We start from the raw sequence: 21,356 nt of genomic DNA, 5'->3' as shown, positions 1-21,356 counted from the left end.
AGCGTTGGGTGCTGCAGCCAGAGACCTGCCAGAGGAATTCACCTTGTGCTGAGCAGAACAGATGCTGGCAGATGAGTGCAGCTTGTGGGAAGCCCGGGATCCCTGCCGGCACTAAACTGGTCTTGTTCTTTCCGAGTAGCTGGGCAGAGTATTCCTGTGAACTGGATCTGCCGGCGCTTTGCAGGCAGAGCAGAGTTGCTGCTGGCCGTGCGTGACTCTTGTTCAAATCCTATTGACACATAACATCATTTCTAAAAATGTTTGGCACTGATCTAATCATCAGCCCAGAGAGGCCAATTACTCAAGCAGTTCGTGTTTTTTCACTGGAGCGTATTCTGTCAGACCCTGGAAATAGGAGCCAGTGTTTTTTTAATTTTATTTTTTTTTAGGTTTGTTTCTGAAATGTTGCAGCAGCAGTCAGGAGGATGTGGATCTAAACAAGAAGTGCCTGAAAACCCCTTTACCTTCCAACAAGGAACTGGTAAAGCAGGCTTAACCAAAGGCACATCTCTTTCAGAGACTCTAAATTTATTTCCATCCTTTCTTCTCTCCAGTCCATGTGTGTCTTCTATGGGATAGTGGTCTTGCTGCAGTGCTTCACCAACAGGAGTCTGCCAATTTTCCCCTGAAGACTCAAGGGAAGATTTTCTTGTTTTGCATGACTTTTTTTTTTTTTTCTTTTTAATTTCTGCAACTCCCATTTCATGGTATTTGAAAAATTCCAGGGGCCTGAAATAGTTTCCCTGTGCAAATTGGTAAGGGATGTTTTCTTGCTAGGTTTTGGCCCACAGAAATCCTGTGATAATCTGAGAAGGGCAGAAAAGCCCAAGTCAAGGGAGGTGGTGCTTGGAGTCTAATCACTAAACTCCTGCGGATTAGAGCCGGGACACTGTGCCAAGGCGACCCAAGCTCTATTCCTGGCCCTTTAAACCCCCCAGCTCCTTCGGATACACGCTTCAGGGAAAGCATCAGCCTTGCTGATCACTTTTCCGACCCTTTGGAGCTAAAAATGCATGGCTGTGAAATGTGATAAACCTATTCCAGGCTGGCAAGGTGATGTTCCTGGGAGTGTGGGGGCCGTTCCCACTGCTGGGGGTGCTCAGCACTGGCAGGGTGATGCTCGGGAGGCTGCTCTGCTGTCGTGGAGAGGATGAGCAGGCATTTTCCCAGGGGGATGGCAACTGGTGGATTCTCAGCACTGTATCCTTTGCAGGCAGTGGAAATTGCTCCCTTCCTTCCCCTTTCTCCACTCTACCACACTGCTGCTTCTCAGTTGCTCCATGCATGGGCTGATGCTGCCTAGGCTGGAGGAGCTGGCCTTGGGACGGTTTTTAGGCAGGGCTGTGGGACACACAGGTGTGTTAGACACCTGCACATGTGTGTGTGCTCAGGGAATGGAGCTGAATGCCTTTATAGAGGAAAAATTCTCCTGTGCTTTGTGTTTGGTCTGGAAATCCAGTCCTATCTGTTCCAGATGTTTCCAGTTGAGTTTGTAGCAAGGAGCTACCGTGCTGCTTTGCAGGAAAAAATAATTTTAAAAATATGGGGTTGTGCCTTCACAGCCATTGCAAATAGGGGCAAGGATATCCATGGAATATGTTCCCTTGTGTTGCCTTAGAAAAGATTTGTAAATAGTCTTAAATAATTTAATGGTGAGCTGGAGCTTTCAGGGGAGGCTGGTGTGTGCCTGAGTGCTGGCTTGGTGTGCTGTGCTGGCAAGGAGCACGTCCCACCCCTCTGCACCCGGCAGCAGCTGCTTGGGGAATGGCACCTTTCCTAGCTCAGGGAAATTTCTGCTTCAAATCCTCTGGCTCCTGGAATTCAGGCAGAAACAGCCTGTGTGAAGGAGGAGCTGGCTTTGGACTAGACCTAAGCTTGGGAGTCAATGCTCACATACATTTCTGGGTACGATGCTTTATTTTTTACTGCCATCCAATAATCCAAATGAAAAATGTGTATTTCCATATGCTTTGGTACCGTGTTTGAATCTGACCTATTTTTTCTTCATTGTTTTTGTCTGTGCTGTGTTTGAGACTTGTGTTGGGAGTTGAACTGTGGACTAAGAGCCGAGGCTGAGGCCAACAGTGGGTTATAAAGGTGCCTTGGCAGAGGCAGGAGAGTGGCTACTGAAGTACTGCTTTCATGAAATGGGACTCTGGTACTTCCTTTTGTGGCTGAGTCTTTATTTTCTAGTTAGGTAGCCAGGCATTGGCATGCAAGGTAGATATCCTAAGGCATTCTGAATTCTTGGTGTTCATCTGTTCAGTATTTATCTGGATTTGAATATTCCTTTAGGATAATCTGCAAGTGTTTGCTGCTACTGCTCTCAGAGAATCTTGAATGGAAACAATATATATGGGAAGAAGTTTTGAAGGCCTCATGTCTCACTCTGAACCGAGATTGTCCCTTTTCCTCAGAGGGAATATAAGGAAAGGTGTTGTGTTATCCCTTATTTTTGGTATGAAAGCAGGTTACCATCTTGGTCCCAGTTGTATTAAGATAGAAAGCTCCCCTGGCGACTGCCCAGTAGTGAGCAGCAAATGTGTACTTAGCCTCTAAGGAGATTATTTAACACAGTTCCAATTTTGTTTATTATTATTATTTTATTATTTTTGTATTTGCTTGTCGAGAGTGGATTTGCAGATGTGCCCTGGGAACACAGGCGGGGTCTGATTCTGTGGGGGGAACACAGCAGCAGGAGGTCCGGGCAGCTCTGCGGAGGCACAGCGATGGCAGAAGTGGAATTAGGAGTCTCTGCTGTCCACAGAGGCACATCAGAGGTGGGGAGAAAAGGGGAGGGGAAGGACAGCAGCCACTAAAACCCTTCCCCAAATGGATGAATGAATGGGTGACACACATAAATGACTGCTGTGATGATCTGACTTACTGTAGCTCGGTCTCGGGATAATCCTCATATGTCAGATTTCTGTAAGGCCAGCATGTGACACAAAGCCAGGCTCCCAGCAGACAAGTGTGCTGTGCTGCTCTTAGGGGCTGGCTGGAGCCTGGGCTGGGTCTGGGTGGGTGTGCCTGCTCGCCTCCCCGCGCCTGCAGGACAGCACCAAAGGCAGCCTGCAATCCCACGAGCTCCTGGCCCTTGCACAGACAGCCCCAAGCCTGCCCGTGTGGTTGTGCTCCTTGGAAAAAGAGAAGGGGGGAAAAAGCCAGACACGAGAAACAGGAAAGCCCCCAAAGACTTGTAACTGGGATTACCTTGTTCACACCTGTCACCACTGATGTCCTCTCAAGGTCAGAACTGGAGCTACGTGAGGCCAGCTTAAAGCAAGCGCCATGTGAAAGGAGCTCTATGAAGGAACAGCAGGCACTGGAAGGAGGACAGGAGTGCCCACAGGAACATGAGCAACAGCTTGCAAGTTAACCTGCCCAGGACTTGGGCTGGTTCAAACAGCTCGCTCCAGGAGAAGTCTGAGCATTCCTTTTTTCTTTTCTATTACTATAGGATGGAGGACGAGGCAGTACTGGATAGAGGGGCTTCCTTCCTTAAACATGTATGTGATGAAGAAGAAGTGGAAGGTAAGAGACTTGGACTGCTGGGGAGGAAGGGTGCCTTTGCTTTGGTGTTTGCATGTAGGATGGGCACGGTCGGAGGGCAGAGAAACAGGGTGCCTTTGGTTTGCCCTTACTTCATCCTAAATTGACTGAGACACGGGTAGGCCTGTTTGGGCAGTGACTTTTTGGAGAAATCCTCAGTTTCAGTTCAGGAGCGAGCATTGTTCCATGCTGCCGGCACACGCTTCCACTTCCCCCCAGTGCTGTTTGCTGTGTCTTGCATAATGGCTGTGAAACACCCAAGCTCTTTGCTTTGCTGTCCTCTGCGAACAGAGCTTTGCAATGCTTGCCTGTCACCGCTGCAGCTTCCAGTGAGCCTGCAAGTCTGGAGGCAGGTGGAGAAGCCAAGTGGAAAAACCAGCAGCATTTGGACCAAGCAGGAAGTGAACATTTGCCTGGATTATCCTTTGTGCTCGGAAGGCATAAAGAGAAGGGGTTTCCCTTGAAGGAGAGCTTTTTAACAGAGCAAACAGTTTTCTCACTTTGTAGGGAAAGAGTAGACTCCCTTGGAAGTGTTTTTGTCTTCCCCCTAACTAAAAAATGTTGTGCAATCCCAAAGGTAAAAGGAATTCAAAGGAGTTTACTTCAAGTTTCTTCCTGGAAAATGCTGAAGCTGATAGGAGTGAGTTAATGGCAGCAAATTCTCTCTTTCTTAGTTTCTGAGGATAGGTTGTCTGGTTGTCTGTGGGCTTGATAAACTAGAGGGGGGAGAAGGAGGAGATCAGGATAGGGTAGGACTTTACCTAGAAGGGAGAAGATTTCACCTTGCGGTGATATCCTTCCCCTCCTGACTTCAGGATATTATTTTATTCTAACTTCTTTGTTTGCAAACAAATACCTGTGGCATTTCAATTGAAAATGTTTTGGACGGTTTAGGGTTACAGCCATGTCATTGTCACCAGTAATGGACAAAAAAGAATCCGGCAGTAGGAGAGAAAATAGTCTCTAAAAAGAGGAGTTAGAACACTTCCAGCAAACCAAGCCAGTCCTTTCCACGAAAAAGCCTGTGTTTTCTTCCTCTCTGGGATGAAGTAATCTGTGCTCAGCCACTGTAAATCATCATATTGGGTTTAATGAGGCTATTTGCTGTCTGCAGGGTCAGGTTTGTAGTAGCCTTTTGCTTGTGGAATAATTGCCACTTTGGCACAGCAGAAACATTTGAGAAGGGAGAGGAGAGGATATTTTTTTATGTTTTACTGTCTTAAATGTTGCCACGTGCTGTTTTGATGCTTCAGGAATATAATGCAAGTGATTGTTGGTGATGAGCGCAGGAGGGTCCTTCTGTCTGCAGGGGATGTGGTTACTGCTTGAAGTAACACTTGTGGCTGTGGTGTGTTTATATCCTTCCTTCCGATGTGGGTATCCTCCTTTGGTTTAGCTGGCTCACAGGCCAATTGCAGCTCATCTCGCTGGGGGAATGAGGAGAGGGGAGGAGGTGAAACAAGTGCTTCTAATTGTACACGACAGGCCTCTGGAGCTGGAGCTGCTGGCTGAGGCTCCGCAGAGCCCCGGGGCTGTGCAGCCAGCTAATTCCCTGGGCGGTGCTCAAGGCAGCGCCGTGACTCCTGCCAGGCTCCTGGGAGCAGCCCAGCTCAGCCAGCCCGGGATCCAGGGCCGAGGCATTTGTCGGGGTCACAGGGCACGGACGGTGCAGGGGTGGGAGGCTCAGGGAGCCGCTCCTCAGCTGCTCCGCTCTGCGCAGGGGGACAGCCTGCAATCCTCGGCGTGCCTGGCCAGTCTGGGGCACTGCCGCAGGGCCAGCGAGCGTTAAAGCCTTTGGCACTTGGAGACATCTTCTTTCTCTCCGTGTTTCCAGCCTCAGGGATTCTGTGGTTCTCTGAGAGTCCTCAGCTACATCTGTCTCTCCACGGAGATCCGTGCATGTGGTGTGTGTGTGTATCCAGTGTGCACCCCAGCTGCAGTGATGGTCTGCATGTGTGGGATGAGCTGTAAGCTCACAGAGTGGCTGTGGATGGAGCTCATCTTCAAGCCTATCCCACTCCAGCCCCCTGCCATTGGGCAGGGACACCTTCCACTAGCCCAGGTTGCTCCAAGGTCTGTCAAACAGTTCCAGGAATGGGGCAGCCACAGCTTCTCTGGGCACCCTGTGCCAGGGCCTCCTCACCCTCACAGGGAAGAATTTCCTCTCAGGATCTAATCCAACCCTGCCTTCTGTCAGTTTAAGATCCAGTGTAAGGACTAAAACATCAGGTTGCAGACCTTTGGCTGGCACTTGGTGCAGATGCTTTTAAGATTCCTGCACTTACAATGTCAAGAGACTTAATTTCACTAAAAGTGAGCGGAGAGCAGATTGCTTCTTCTCCTTCTAAGAGGAGAAGGGGAGTTGTAGCCTTTATCAGAAGAGATAGGGCAGTAGAACTCTGGGATTCCCTGGCACAGGAGTTATCAGGAGAGAATGGAAAACTCTGCAGCAGATCATTATAACATGCCTCGGAACCAGGCTGCTTTTGCTACTTCCTAAGTTGCTTTGAGTTCAAAGGGGCGAAGGCAGAATTTTGAAGGTGTTGTTTGAGCAACCCTCTTTGGGGTGTTCTTTGGGAGAGGAACATCGTTTGCTTTGTCAGTGATGCCCACAGGTTAAGTGTGTGGGATGGAGACAGCAACTGCACAGCCACATCACCCGCTAATTGGATTATGTAGTGGTGCGGGGGAGAGGGAAGGACTTGGCTTTTTAAGGAGGGGTAAAAATGGGCGTTTCTGGTCGTTGAGACATTTTCAGGGTGGGACAATTGTCCCTTATGCCCTCGCTGAGTAAATGTAATGTTAACAGGAACTGTGCATACCTGACAGAAATATGTCCCTTGGGCCTGCTTCCAGGGATTGTTTAGTCCGTCTCTCAGGTGGCACCTCAGCCTGGTCCTACACTGGAATGTGTCGCTGTGATATCAGCTGTTGACATTTGAAAATTACTCCACTCCAGCTCCTCCCTGCTGCCTGGATCCATGAGAGAGCTAGGTGATGGATTTGGTACGTGTTAGGAGGAGCTGCTTGGCTGGAAGTGCCCAAAAACATGACCTGGCGAGACAAGGAATCTGCCCAGGTCTAGGGCAGAGCATGAAGCAAAGCGAGTACCAGTCAGCTTTCCTGGGGGAAATCAGGGAGAGACACTGCCCTGAGCCGTGCTAGAGGACCCTTCCCGTTCATTTAGAGCACTGCACGTTCCTTTCCTTGAAGGTAAGGCGGTGCTGCTGTAATGCCCCTGTCAGGAGTGCTGGTATGTGTGACATAAACAGATTACTTAATAACCGATTTTGCAAGAGGGGAAAAGTAAAGCTCCACCTTATCCTGTGAGATAAGGTATTCTTGGCTCTCTAAGCGGAACTTCCCCCGGGCTCGCTGCCACCCTGACTCCCTGCTGGGGTGGAGGATGCTGGATTTAAGTCTGACAGTTCCCCTGCAAAGCCCGAGGAACACACGGGCTCTGTGTGCTCGGAGATGGCGAGCAGCACACCTGGCTGGCCTTCCAAATGATGGGCAAAGTAGAGCTTTCAATAGCACCTCTCAGCACTGCTCTGGGAGTGAATTCAGGAGAATATGCTGTTAGGGGAAACTTTTCCTGGCTCCTGTTAGCATTGTGGCATTTATTGCTGCGCTGCTAACTCTGCAGGGATTCTTGTGACAATGTTCCATAACTACTTGTTCTGTTTTAGCACTTTCCTCCTCCTTGCTTTCTATTCTGAACCCGGCTGTGTCATTGCACTTTGCTGGTAGAAAGCTGTGTGATGCCATAAGCCCAAGATTAGTCCTTGATTGTTGGATCAACGAGGAGAGAGGTTAAAAGGGCAGAGATGTGAACTGTGAACATCTTTACCTGTATTAACAGCAGGCCATTGGTGGGAGAAATGAGCTGTATTTGCCCATACACTTTGATTTCTTTTTCTTCTCTCATCCCTGCTGTCTGTTTTTGATCCGTGACTGTAGGCAGACCCTCCTCCATTTTCAGAAGTAACCAGATCACCTGTTTCGTATCAAAGTCTTTAACTGCTTCTGAAACAAATGTGATTAAAAAATTAATCAGGTAAAATTTGATCACAGAATGTGCTCATCAATATTCTTTGGTACCTTTAATTTATGTGTAGAGGCAAACCAGGCTGGGTTCTGCTTCAGTAAAACTGAGCTGGGCTTTACTCCTGCAAAAGCCAAACTCAGAGGACTCATGCAGTGCCTTTGTGCTCTTTCCATACAGCAGCTGGCACAACTTCCCTGTGAGGCTGCTGAGGCCCTGGCACAGGTTGCCAAGAGAAGCTGTGGCTGCCCCTGGATCCCTGGAAGTGTCCAAGGCCCAGTTGGACAGGGCTTGGAGTGACCTGGGCCAGTGGAAGGTGTCCCTGCCCATGGCAGGGGCTGGAACTGCATGAGCTTTAAGGTCCCTTCCAGCCCAAACCATTCTGTGGTTCTGTGAATTTGAGAATTGCAGGTGGAGTTTGGAACCCAGTGCTGCTCCTCACTGCTAAGTAAAAACAAGACACGTGGTTTAGATCTCCCCAGCTTTGAAACACTGTGATGAAAGATTTCAGGTCTTCAGGTTCTTTCCTTTCCAGCTTTAATTCCCCATGGCACTGTTCAGGAGAGTGCTTTCTCTTGGCAGCATCCAGCTGGTCATTGTGTGGAATATTGTTCTGGTCCCTGCCCTGTCTTTCCTCTGCTGTCAGGAATCAGCATTAGCTCTGAGGTTGCTGGGTGGGATGAGGAGGGTTTTGGTGCCCGCCTACTCCGTGCTCAGTGAGAAAAGCTGCAGTCTGAGTTCAGAGGGTGATAAACTGACTTTATATAAGGCCGTGATAAGCTGGCTGTGCAGGCAGGAGAAGCGGAGAAAACGTTGTAAGAGCAGCTGAGTCAATAGCTGGCATGGTCAGCCCATGGTGAAGGAAAGGTGGTGCTTTCTTTTCAGTAGTGATAAGTGTTGTGCCAGCATGTGCAGGTAAAGAGACGTGTTTCCATACCATTCTGACAGTGACCCGTTTTTTTCCCAGCTCCAGTCACTTTACAATCACAGAGTCATTTAAGTTGGAAGAGAGCTTTAAGATCATCCGGTCCAAATGATTGGAAACCATCATCAGTTCTCTGATCTGGCAGTGAAACTAGTTTTGTTGGAGCCCATGCCAGTTAGAAAGGTGGCCCTCACACGGCACCTTGCAGCCTTGGATGGGAGCAACTGCTCTCATTTCAGTCAGGATTCAAGTCTAGGCTTGCTAGTCTAGCTTTGACTGTCTGCTCCCATCTTCCTCTGCCCAACAGCTCTTTTTGAAGGTACAGTAACACTGGATATGAACACAGTTCAGCATGTAGATTGAAAATCAGATATAGCCTTTGCTCACTTGTCAGATGTGAGTCCCACTTGTGCTTTGTGAGCCTTCCTGGATTTTTCCAGGACATTTAAAATTAAAAGGTAAGCCAAAATGTGTTGGGGACCCTGGTCATGTTGCCTGAGCTGGGGCTAGGTAACACAGGAGTGTAGTTCCCTCTCCTACCTGTGCTTCTCATACCAGCTGAAGCTGGGCTTAACCTGGAAACTGGTGCTAGGGCTGTAGCTTGCAGGTTTGAGCATCATCCCAGCCTTCCTGGAGCCCTGTCCCTTCCTTTCCTTCTGGTGATATTCCCACTCTGGTTGCAGAATGCAGAGTGAACTTTAATAGAGACTGAGAAGGGACCCAGGAACTCTTGGCTCCCTGCAGGAAGCATGTGCTGCTGGAGAGTGGTGGGGAGCCTTTGTGTGAGCATTTTCTGTTTGCCTTCCTTCAGGGTGCCCTGCTGGCAGCAGCGTGGCCTTCTGGGAACCCTGGCTCCAGCCACCTTCCATCAGACACCTTTTCCATCAAACTGCAGCCTTGCAATCAAGGTTTGAGCCTTTTCCCAGAGAATGGAGGCAGCTTCTGATGCCTTAGTCATCACACCACAGCTCTTACTTCTCTTGGAGCAGGGTCTGAATCCTGCCTGCATCTGCCAGCCTGAGAGCATCAAGTACAGTTTGGTACTCAATTCATTCAGTCTTGGTAATTAATGAGAGGGAAATAGGAAAAGATTTTCAGCCGAGATCCGTTCTCTTGAGTGGTCATTTGGAGCATTTTAGGAAAGGACATAATTTTAAAGGATGCCAGAAAATCCAAAGTTACCATGCTTCCCAAGAGCTGGATCCAACAGTCTGGCACAGATCCCCTTCTCTGCCCTGTTCCCCAGAGCCCTGCGTTCTTCACGTTTTCTTCAACTCTTCTTTCCAGCGAAGCCAAGCAGTTCTGGCCAGATTAGATCAGATCACAGCAGGACAGGTTTGGTGGCTTTTATAACCCCTCACAGCTCCAAAGAATAGAGAAAGAAAAGCAGCTTACAGGGTTGTGGGTAAGAGTCTCGCAGTGGCTTACGTAAAGCTCAGAACACCCCCACCACATGTTCATTGTTCTGTCTGAACAATGCACACCCCTTCATTCACTGCCACCACTGACTGACTTGGTCACATCTACACAGGTAGGTTTGTAGGATCTTCAGGAAGGCAGTTGAAGACCTTGGTTTTCTTTTTGTTTGGTCGGTTTTTGCCCTGTTTAGCTCTTTAGATATTTTTTCCTTTATGAGCTCTGTCTTTTAGAGCCATCATGTTGCTCAGATCTAACTCATCTTTTACACATGCTTTGCTGGAATGGCCTCTGAATCTTCTTAGGAATTTGGCAGGTTCAGTCTGGGTCATGGATCATCTCTTTGGAATAGAGGAGTGCAAGCTTTAGACAAATGGCTAGGAAGACTTCCCTTCTGTCTAACTATAGTTTGTTACATGGGAATGATTGAGATCCCATGCTGACTTTTTGAAGATACTGAAGTGCTAGAAGCCTGATGTTACGGAAGAAGAAAAAAAGGTCTCCAATTTCCATACTGTCTTCCCCTGCGCAGCTCATTCCTTGCCCCTCATAGGCATTGCAGTCAAAGGCTGCATGTAAAGATGTGCAGTAATGCAAATATATATAAAAAGATCTTTGCACAAGTTCCCTGTTCAGTTAAGGAACTGCATCTTCCTTGCTGGTGGTGATCCTCACTTGAATCTTAGCCATGAATTTGGGGTTCTTCTCTTGGAACTGGCAGATGGAAAGAAATCCCTGATGTTTCTAATCTTGTTCCTTCTTCTTTCCTTTTTCTATAGCATAGTAGCTCAGGATTGTTTCTCCTGAAGCCTCTGGTTTACATTTTGCCCTTTCCTGTCTCTCCCTCGTGGCAGGCTCGTCTCCTGATGGCTCGTCTGTGAACCTGCTACTCAGCCTTACGGCTGTTGTTCCCATTGCCTGATGGATTCATGCTGACCCTTTTCCTTGGCAAACTGCCACAACATGGAAGAATTGGTTAATTGCATACTCCTATTTATAGGAGTAGGGATTTGGATCTGATCTGTCTCCTACTAGTGCATTTGGTTTTGTTCAGATTTCCACTAAGTACTCAGTGAATCCTTGTGCTGTTTCCCTGACTGATGTATTTTTACTTGCATGGAAAATGAGTCATTTGAATATCAGCATGCTTTGAAAACCCTGTGGGGACCAGTGGGTGAGCCTGGGACTGTGCCTGGACAGCCTGTCTCGAGGACACACTATGTCTTGATTTTCCCTGGAGACTCAGTGTCTCTGTCCATGTGCATGAATGGGAGTAGCACTTGGCCCTTGCACAGTGCTAGGGGAGCTCCTTGTGTTCCTTGTTTCTGCCACAGCTGGTGTGAGCAGTTCTCTGGCATGGGGTGTCCTGCTGGCTGAGCATCCCATGCTGGGAGTGCAGAACAGTTTGTGTCCTGGAAGTGGAGCTGGTTGGGGTGCAGATCCTGCCCCTCTGCTGCTGCCAGCACCTGTAAGCCTCTCTGCAGCCAGGTAGAGCTAAGGGCACCCAGCACGTGATGGCGTGGCCTTCTTCTGTTCTTATTTCTTGAGCTGATTTGAAACTAAGCAGGGCTTACTTTGGGACTTCCTTAGCACTGCTTTTAGTATCTCCCCTTTAAAATGGATCATCCCCCTGATTTATTTGTCCTTTTGAGTCGTGGGCTTTTTTTGTGTTGTTGATTTTCTTTGATTCTCGCACAAAATGAGAAGCACCTTCTGCCACCAACCCCAGGTTACACTAGAGCACACTGACCTGGCTGTGATCCTGGCAGTGTCCTGGCTGCTGCCACCTGTCTCTGCAGGCTTGGCTGTGTGCTGACACCTCCTTGGGCACAAAGCTGTGCCATCTTCTGCTGAGGAAGCACGTGGCCCCTCTGGTGTAACTGCAGAGCAGATCTCTAGGTGCTAGATGGGGGAGGCTACCTGAGGCTTTCAGTTCCACCCAGGGGTAAGACTGAGGCTGGGCTGTGAAAATGGGCTGAGAAGGCCCCACCTTTGATGAAATCACAGAGTGGTTTGGGTTGGAAGAGACCTTAAAGGTCATCTCATTCCAATCCCATGCCATAGGCCTCTGAGTGATGTGGCTGGGGCATCCTGAGCAAAGCCCATTTTTCAGGAGGCCCAAAATATTTGGCCAGAGGGGGTGGGGAGGATTTTGGCTTTGTGGCCACCTGTGACCACATGTGCCTGTCACAATCTGATTTGGTTTAATATGACTCTCCCTGTTCTTTGCAAAGGAGTCTTTAAAGGAAAAACAAGGGCTGGGTAAAAACTGCTAATGCTCAGCTTATTTTCAGTCCTTTATACATTTTTAATATTAGATTTTTATCTTGTTTTCTTCTAAGGTGCTGGTGTGAGATTTTTTATGGGCTGGTCTTACCACACTCTGAGTCTCAAGAATCCAGTCATGTGGAAAGGATTCCTTCTTAGATGCAGCAGGCAGACTTTATCCTTTGATCCTATAACTTTCAGATCCTTTCTCTAAGTGACTGAGTTTTGGTTTTGCTGAGCAAAAGCCATTCCCTAGTACCCTTTTTTAAAAAGAACTAGTGCTTAAAAATGGAGAGGATCATCATAAAATGATCTCTCAGAATGGTTGTGTTTGGAAGGGACCTTAAGGATACCTAACTGCACCACTCTTGCCATGGGCAGGGACACATTCCACTTTGCTCCAAGCCCTGTCCAGCCTAGCCTTGATGATGATGAGCAGATATTCCTGCAGGCAGGGAGGGAATGCTGCATTTCACAGAACCTCAGCTGAGTGATGCACAGTGGGTTTTCATCAGTAAAACTGATTCAGGGAGTCTCCTACGCCCAAACTCCCAGTCTGGGTGCTGAATCATGAACTGCTGTTCTTCAGTAGCTCTTAGTAATGCAAAAGATGTGGTTTCAACTGAGTTTTTCCAGGAGAACGTCCCTGATGATGACTGCTTTTTGTGTTATTAATAATGAGATGAAATTATTTTGTAGTGGACTTGGGGCACAGTAAACATTGTCTGTGGTCACAAAAGTCAAAGGTTTCAGCTACAGTGAGTTTAAGTGCAAAGCGCACCCAGAGGATAATGAATGTCCTGGGGAGAGCAGGGAGGGCCGTGGGAGCACCCTTCAGCTGGAGCTGTGCTGGGTGGGTGTATAGGAGAGCAGCTTTGGGTTACCCCATTGATCCCTGTGGTGTCACGTTTCGTTTCCCAGGCTGTGGTTCTCATGGGAAAGGCCGGGTTCCCCGGTGAGTCGGAAATGTCCCAGGAGCCCCGTGCATTGAGAGTATGTGTCAATTGTTTCCTTCCAGGCGCTTTGGGAAGGGAGCCTAGAAGATTATCTCAGCATTTGGAACAATATAAGCAGATGCCAAGCACTTGAAGTACATAGAGAAGGAAAATGTCTTGCTTGGCCTCCCTGAACAGTCTGGGGGAGGGCGGGGGCAGCACAGCAAGGAACATTAAATAAGTCTCTGCCTTCAGCCTAGGGAAAACAGCAAAGTAATGCAGATGTTAGCCTGCGTATATACAAGTGAGTTTCATATTACCAAAATCTGTGCTGTGCACACGTGGTCCAAAGATTAAAGAGATTGTCCAGTTCTGTTGGCAGCATATTAAAGTATTAAGACTGCAGGCTCACTATGATGTGTTTCTATTATCAAGCTGACCACAGAATTCCAGTGATTCAAAGGGGGATGTTGTTTAATAGAGATGGCTTTTGGATAGAGTTTTGGGTGTGAGAATGCCTTGGGAAGGGCTACCACTGCCCTGTCTGCCTGGGGTCACCCCCACCCTCCAGCTCCTGCTCATGCTCAGATGAGATCTCCCCTTCCCTGTCCCTGTGTGGCACTCAGGCCATCTGCCACCTTAAAGCTGATGTTTCCAGTTGCTGGGAGAGCTTTCTGGGTGTCCTTTGGCACGCAAGAGCTAAACTGCATCTTCACGTGTTGCTCTGGGAAGTCTTTGTGCTACAGATGTCTGTGTGGCTCTGCCCTTTCCCTCTGTGGTGATCCCATTCCTCAGAGATGGTGATTCTGGCAGAGGGCAGCAGACACAGGACCCTGTTCTGCCACTGTTCCTCTCACTGCCTGGGACTGACCCCTGCTCAGCTCCAGAATCCTCTTTCTTCCATCTCTGCAAGTGTCCAAGGGCAGGTTGGATGGGGCTTGGAGCAAACTGCTGTAGTGGAAGGTGTCCCTGCCCATGGCAGGGGCTGGAACAAGATGAGCAAACATGCAAAATAAAGGTTCACACATGCAAAATAAAGGCCTTACGGCTGCCCTCAGGGGTGTGTGGAGATAGGAATGGCAAATGCAGGGTTGTTTTTCATTGGCAAATTAGTTTGTTACAGAAATGGAGTATTTTGTGCCTTCATTTTCGGTTGTTTGGTTGCCAAGATTGGATTTATCAAAAGGAGGAATTAAGAGATATATGTTTAGTTTGTGGGTCATTCATTGAGATAAATTTGTCTCAGTCTGTTCATACGAAATCTCCATTCGGCCACTCTGGGATGGAAATGGGGAAACCAACCTTGGTCCAAGGTACAGAATCCAACTCCCATTTCACAGGAGTTGCTTTTGTAAGAGCTGCTTTTACAGCTTACAGTGAGATGTCTGAATGGTCTGGGCTGAGAAGACGACGTGTAAGTGGTTTCTGTAAGCATGGGATATTCATCCCAAGCTGACAAAGTGCAGAAAGCCCTGAAAAGAAAACATTTTTATCAGACACAAAAAGGGCACAACCATTGGCAAATAATGTAGTTGGAGTGCTTTAGTTTGAAATCCAGGTCTCAGTGCAAGGGCATCCTTGGGATTTACAGCCCATGTATGAAATTTGGCACTTCTTCTGTTACTAGTTAATTTTTCTTTTTCAAGTGTCAAGTAAAAGTTGATAGGAATTCTGTGAGTAGTTCTTCCTCCTCTGGTGTGTTATAATAACACCCTAATGGTACTTAGAGCATGGGACCTGTATAGTAGCACCTGTGTAAGGTACCTAATGGTCCTTTGGCACTTGTTATACAATGGACTGCACAGTCAGTTGATGTAGATTTTGTTGGTCTAAGCTCTTCAATTCAACTGAATCACTTGGCATGAGGTAGTTGTTAAGTTCAGCCACTGTATTTGGTAAAACAAATGGAAAAATTAGTGTAGAATGTGTTTGAAAAGCACTCTGTTTGATATTACAAAATGAGTGCGGTGGCCTTCTGTGAGGTTTATTTTTGTATTTAAATAAGTCACAAGGACAGTTATCCTAGTCTGCACTGGCATGTGCTCTCAGAAATGATGGGACAAAAATACTTCTCCAAATGGTAGCTACAGAGCTCCAAGCTCACATCTGGAGACAAAAAGAAGCCAGGACTAATGAACATTAGGCCAGCAAAGAGGGGAAACAGGGATAGGACAAAGAGTAATGAGTTCAAACTGAAAGAGGGGACGTTTAGGTTAGATATATGGAAGAAATTATTTCCTGTTAGGGCAGTGAGGCCCTGGCACAGGGTGCCCAGAGAAGCTGTGTCCAAGGCCAGGCTGGATGTGGCTTAGGGCAGCCTGGGCTAGTGGAAGGTGTCCCTGCTCATGGCAGGGTTTTGGAATGAGATGAGCTTCAAGGTCCCTTCCAGGCCAAAGCAGTGCCCAAACTGCAGAGTGCTGAAGCTAATGTTGGTGTGCTTGTGTTCCCCAGGTCACCACACCATTTACATCGGGGTCCACGTGCCGAAGAGCTACAGGCGGAGGAGGCGTCACAGAAGAAGACCTGGGCACAAAGAAAAGAAAGAAAAGGAGAAAATCTCGGAGAACTACTCGGACAAATCAGACGTAGAAAACGCTGATGAGACAAGCAGCAGCATCCTTAAACCACTCAGTGAGTACTGGTTCCAGTTGTCACTCATTGCAATGTTCTGTTGTCCAGGGATCTGCTGACAGAGGACAAAACTCGATCCACAAAAACAATCGTCTCACGTTGCAGGGCTGGAGCAGTCTCAGCCAGCTGCTGTGGGATCGCTGCTGTGGCCTGGAAAAGGCACAGGCCAGAGCAGACATTTCATCCCTCTGCACCACCTGAGTTGGCCCTTGGGCGGATGCCAGGCAGGAACAGGCCAAATGTTTAAAAAGCAATATGACACTGTGTGTAAAGAGATAGCAAGCAAGGGCAAAGACTCAGTAGTGCCTGGGTAGATCTATTGCAGCTTCTGCCCTGGCTCTGGGATGTACACACGCTCTGGAATTCCACCACCCCATGGGTTTGGCCTCATGTGTCACTAACCTGCAGTGCTAACAGCTTTTTTTCCCTTTGGTAATCAGCCAGTTTTAGGTTTTGAAAGCAAAAAGAAGAATGAAATGGAGCATTGCTGTATGTTTGAGTATGTGTTGGAATTGAATATCTAAATATTGACAGGCAGGTGAGGTCCATTTTGGATGCCCCATGCCTCTATTCCCACCAGAATTGTTTAGCAGAGGACAGAGACTTAGCTGGTGCAGAGACTGTCACAGGGTCGCCTTCTTCATGCTGTATTCTCTGCTGGCCACAAGCTTGTCCTGAAATGTGGGAGGTGGCTGCTTTGGCAGGACCAGGGAGGAGATGGGAAGGTTGATGGGGATGCAGCCCAGGATGTGATACAGCTTGGTTTGTTGAGCATAATTCCAGATGGTTGCAACTTAATTTCTAAGTGGAAAAATGCCTCCTGTGTGAGAGACCCATGTGACTGGATCTTGGATTGAAGAAATACATTCATTTCTCATTTTGAACTCGTGTTGCTGGGTAATTGCTGTAGATAGAGACAGTAGCATGAGGTAGATCAGTCATGTCTTTAGCCTGGTTACCATCTTCAGAGAACAGTACCTGGAAAGGAAGGCAAGTCACAGATCCCATTTGCTTTTCCCAGCTCTTGTTCCCTGTTTGTCTCAAAGAAGGTTTTTTGCCAGCGCTCAGAAACGGAGTTGGTTTTACAGTTGAATAATTACCCATCTTCAAGAGCTGAAATGTTTTAAACTTAATTTTTATGTTTACACCTGTTCTTCTGCACGCAGGAGGTGACAAGGCCTGGAGAAATTCCTTTTTCACTTGTGAATGTGTCATATCCCAGGGGAATTGTTTCCATGGGCTAAGTGTACCTATTCTTGAAAACCCATTTCTTCCATTAGGTTTTCATGTCCTGCCTTTCATTTTGCCCATCATTGTGTCTGTGTTATTTGAGGAGGGGTTCATGGTGTTTTTTCTCTGTTTCTATGCAGTAATATGTTCCTATCTTCACTTACACCTGCATGTGAAAATATGCAGTCTTTCCATCACTCTCCAGCTGCAGCTTTCCCATAGGCTTTTCCACCCTGACCTCTTTGCACTGCAGATTCTTGGAGTGGAATGGCATAAATGTTCCAGGTGTCCCATGCAGTAGCATTCACACCCCATCACTGGGCTCTTTTCTCTGTTGTTCACCATCTCAGGTATCCAGATACTTTTCCAGGTCCTTGCAGGGACCTGCTGTTTCATGCTGCTGGCCAGATCTTTTTACGAGCTGGCTCAGTTAGCTTGGAACTCTGCAAAGGAGAGGGGTAGTCAGATTACTGTCTGGAATTACAAGTTACCTCATATCCCTGGGTTGTTTCTCTTCTGAAACTCTTGTCTTCAGAGCTGACCTGAATTTTGTGTTTCCCACCTTTTCTTTTGCTTTCTAAGAAGCCTTTCTTTCCCCTCCACCAGCTATGTCACACAAGTGTGTCCAACAGAAGCCCATTTCTCTCCAGGCAGCATGTACCAGCTTAGGCTGGTGTCCAGTGCTGGCAATCCTGGCAAGAAACCTCAGTTAGAACCCTGGGGTTTTAATCTTCATCCCATAATAGGCATTGATTGAGGGGTAGGTGGCTCAAATTCAGTTTCAAAAGAATATTAGAGACGAAGAGCTGGGAAATACTGCACAGTAACTTTAATGGAGTTGGAAGAAAGCTGAAATGAACTGTATTACATACATTTAATGCAGTCAGTGGAGAGTGTGTTATATCAGAAGCTGAAATATGTGTGAGGGCTTAGTGGTTTAAAACAAGCAAAATCTGATCTGACATGATGAAACCTCAAACATTGTGAGTTTTGGTACAACATGTCTCAGTTTAAGAAATCCTGAATTTATAGAGTTCTTCTCTTTGTTGAGTTTTGCAGTTATCATCTTGGCTAGTATTCGACACTGTCACTTCAGCTTGGCTATAGAACTGGTGATTTAATTTATCTTCTAATTCAAGGACAAATATATAGAGCTTGATTTGCAAAATCTTTAATAATGTAGTTGTTAAAATAATTTGTAGAAGTTCAAGGAACGACTTGATGGTCGTGTTTATGGACACCTTTGTTTTTCCTGGGTAGAAACTTAAGTTGTGGTTTGGTGCATCACTTGGATTTCTTGGTCTGTCCCTAAGGACCACAAGACTAAGCTTCAGTATCTTAGCTGAAAATGATTTCTCAGCTTCTTGGGTGAAAATTCTGCAATTAGACTTTGACCAAGTCTGGGTTTGACTCACTGGGTCAAGCTGCCCACATCAACCAAACCTGATGGGACATGTCCGTTGATGCTAGCAAGAGAATAAATAGGTCCAGAAATGCGAGTTGTCCCTAGAAAAGTTTTGTTCCAGTTCCAAACCAGTCTAGCTGTGCCTCTGTGTTTGGGAACTGGTGCAGTCTGGAAATGCCAGTCCTTATTCTTTTTAGCCTGTGTCCAGCTGAGCCAAACAAGCCAAACTGTGTAGTTTATAGACAACCTTCAGCTCTCCCATGTGGAGAGAGTTGGGCAGATGGAACCTGTGCAGATAGGTTTTATCCTAAGGAAATGATTGCTTGGGAACCAAGCCTCCTGCACAAAAGCAGACAGGGATGTTCTGACAGACTGAGGAGGAGGCAGGAAGGCAATGTTCCCTCTGCAGAGCCCTTTCAGGACATTCCAGGCCTGCGGGGCTGTCTCTGCTCTCAGGGAACTTTGGCATTCACACCCTGGTTCTCAGGCAGGACTGCAGACGATGACAAATCCCTCTTGCAGGTGAAACATCCCAGCACCTCCTCTAGCCAGCCTAGCCTTGGCTTCCACTTAGGGCCAGGAAGGAGGAACGCTTTTTAGGCTCTGCCTCATCGGGTCTGCTGGTGCTTGTGTCAGCACACAGAGGTCGGTGCAGTTTGCTGCTGCTTGCAAGGGATGAGACAAGGGAGGAACAAGGAAGGCAGATGAAGTTTCTCTGAGTCCATTTCCCTCTTCCTCCTTCTTTACTACAGGTGTGCAGAGATTTTCCCATGAGGAAATGCATTTCTACTTGATCTGAGAAGGGCTTTTTCACATTGTCTGGTTGCCCTCCAAGTCACTTTGGCTCACCTTCCTGGCCCAAACCCAGGTGCTGCAATACTTTACTGACTTTTTAAAACCACTTGTGGCTCTGACAAATTCTTACTGCCAAGGAATAGTATTCTCTTAGTGCTTGCAGCCCTGAAGAAAGTAAAACCTGATTTTTGTCAGGTGTCAGAATGTTGCCATGTTGATAAATATGACTGCAGAATCTAAATTTTGGAATACCTACAAGCAGGGCTAAGAGGACCCATATAGAGATGGGAAGGATGATATATCAAAGCTTTGTAAAGGTTTCCAGTTGGCTCAGAGAATTCCTCTTGCACGCCCCAGCAATAGTTCTTGAGGGTTTTAGTAAAAATCCTCTCTTGAGCCCTTAGATGTGGGTTTGGAGGAGCACTTCTCATGTTTGCAGAGAAGTCATTTCAGTAAGGTGCTGTTTGGGGCTAGTGCTGCCATTCCTCATGGAGTGCATCTCTCCCAGTCAAGGTGAGGTTTTGGCTGGATGGATCAGATTTGTGCTGGAGGGAGGTAAGTTTCTGGTCCTGCTTCCCAGCTTGGAGTGCCTGCTTTGCAGGAAGAGTGTGTCGTGGACAATGCCCCATATGATAGGTTGCCCAAAGAAGTGGTGGACACCTCGTCCCTGGAAGTGTTCAAGGCCAGATTGGACAGGGCTTGGAGCAACCTGGGATAGTAGATAGTGTCCTTGCCCATGGCAGGGTTTTGGAATGAGCAGATCTTTAAGGTTCCTTCCAACCCAAACCATTCTGGGATTTCCAGAGAAGAGTGCCAGTCTGACTGGAACAGGCCATTCATAAAATGATCAAATTAATTCAGCAAGGATATTTAGACATGTATTTAGGAATGCTCAAGCTTGGTGTCTACCTTGAAAGCTCATTGTTGCAGGTGCTATAAATAGCAGGAGAGAGCTACAGGATGGAAATAAATGAGCCTACTTAGCAGGGCAGATGCAGCACAGTCAGGGCTGTGCCAAGAGTTCTCTCTCTGTTCGTGTCACTGGATTTTTCAGCTATCCAGTTTGCTTCCTGACTTTTTAAGACATAGGGTGGGATTTTCCAAAAGCTTTTAGCCCCAGCTCACCATAGTGAGAGTACTGACAGTAGCTGAGAAATCCAGGCAGGATGGCCAAAGCTGAATTGTTTTTGTATTGATGTTTTACATAGGGAGAGTGGTCAGGGAGCCTTTGCCATAAATGGAAGGGAACCGTGGTGCTTTGGTTTTGAGAACTGCACGGTAGGCTTGTGGGCTGGTCCCAGGGGCTGGGGTCAGTTCAAACAGACCTTCTGCTGCCCCTCCAGTGCTGCAGGGAGCGTGCTGAGGTGCAGTGTAGTGCAATGCAGAGGTAAATTAAACACTGAGCTAATGAGTGCTGGGCTGCAGGCGTGCTCTGTGCACAGCTGGGCCTGTCAGAGCGGCTGGCAGGGCTGTGTCTGTGGTGAGGGCCATGGGAAGGTGCTGGGGCAGGTGGCTGTGGGCAGGGCACAGGTGAGGATGTAGGCCCTGTGCTGACACAGCCCTGGCTCTGCTCCGTTCCCACCCTGCCAGGAGCGTTGTGTAAGCCAGGACAGACAGACAGACCCAGCTGGGATTGCTGGGATCAGTGTCTGACTGCCTGGGTACAGCTGCCTGCAGCCCACCCTGCTTCCACAGCCTGACAACCACAGCATCAGTGCTTTGGGATGGAAAGGACCTCAAAGCATGGGCAGGGATACCTTCCATTACCAGCATGCTCCAAGCCCTGTCCAATCTGGCCTTGGACACTTCAGGGTGTCCACAGTGTCTCTGGGCACCCTCACCACCCTCACAGGGAAGAGTGTCTCCCTGATATCTGATCTAACCCTGCCCTGTGTCAGTGTGAAGCCAGGAAGATGCCAGTGGTGGCACTTGGAAGGACTTACTGAGGTGTGGGAGTGACAGAGAAGAGATTTGTGTTGGAGGGGGTACTTCCAGCAGCAGCTAAACCTGTCTGCCTTCACCCCTTCCTTACTCCAGCTCTTCTTCCAGGAGAGGCTCAGGATGGCATTTTTCTTGTTCCTCTGGCCTCACTGCAAAGCCCCCCAGCTCCCACTGAGGCACTTGGGCAGGATGAAGGGACATGGTGAGCTGAGT

General features: G+C 47.8%; 1 protein-coding gene across 8 annotated transcripts in view; it reads left to right on the top strand.

Annotated features, from left to right (window-relative positions):
* The window catches only part of SLC4A4 (solute carrier family 4 member 4), a 143,732-nt gene that overhangs the window by 48,538 nt on the left and 73,838 nt on the right, over nt 1-21,356 (top strand). For all 8 annotated transcript variants that reach the window (XM_056490478.1, XM_056490475.1, XM_056490476.1 and 5 more), the window contains 2 exons: nt 3,461-3,534; nt 15,593-15,772. In XM_056490478.1, coding sequence (XP_056346453.1) covers nt 3,461-3,534; nt 15,593-15,772 — 254 coding nt within the window. The remainder of the gene's footprint in view (nt 1-3,460; nt 3,535-15,592; nt 15,773-21,356) is intronic.

Source organism: Oenanthe melanoleuca, chromosome 4, assembly GCF_029582105.1.
Source record: "Oenanthe melanoleuca isolate GR-GAL-2019-014 chromosome 4, OMel1.0, whole genome shotgun sequence".
In the NCBI taxonomy this organism is placed as follows: Eukaryota; Metazoa; Chordata; class Aves; order Passeriformes; family Muscicapidae; genus Oenanthe; species Oenanthe melanoleuca.
Note: the sequence above shows the minus strand (reverse complement) of the source record. Positions and strands in the feature narration are given on the sequence as shown.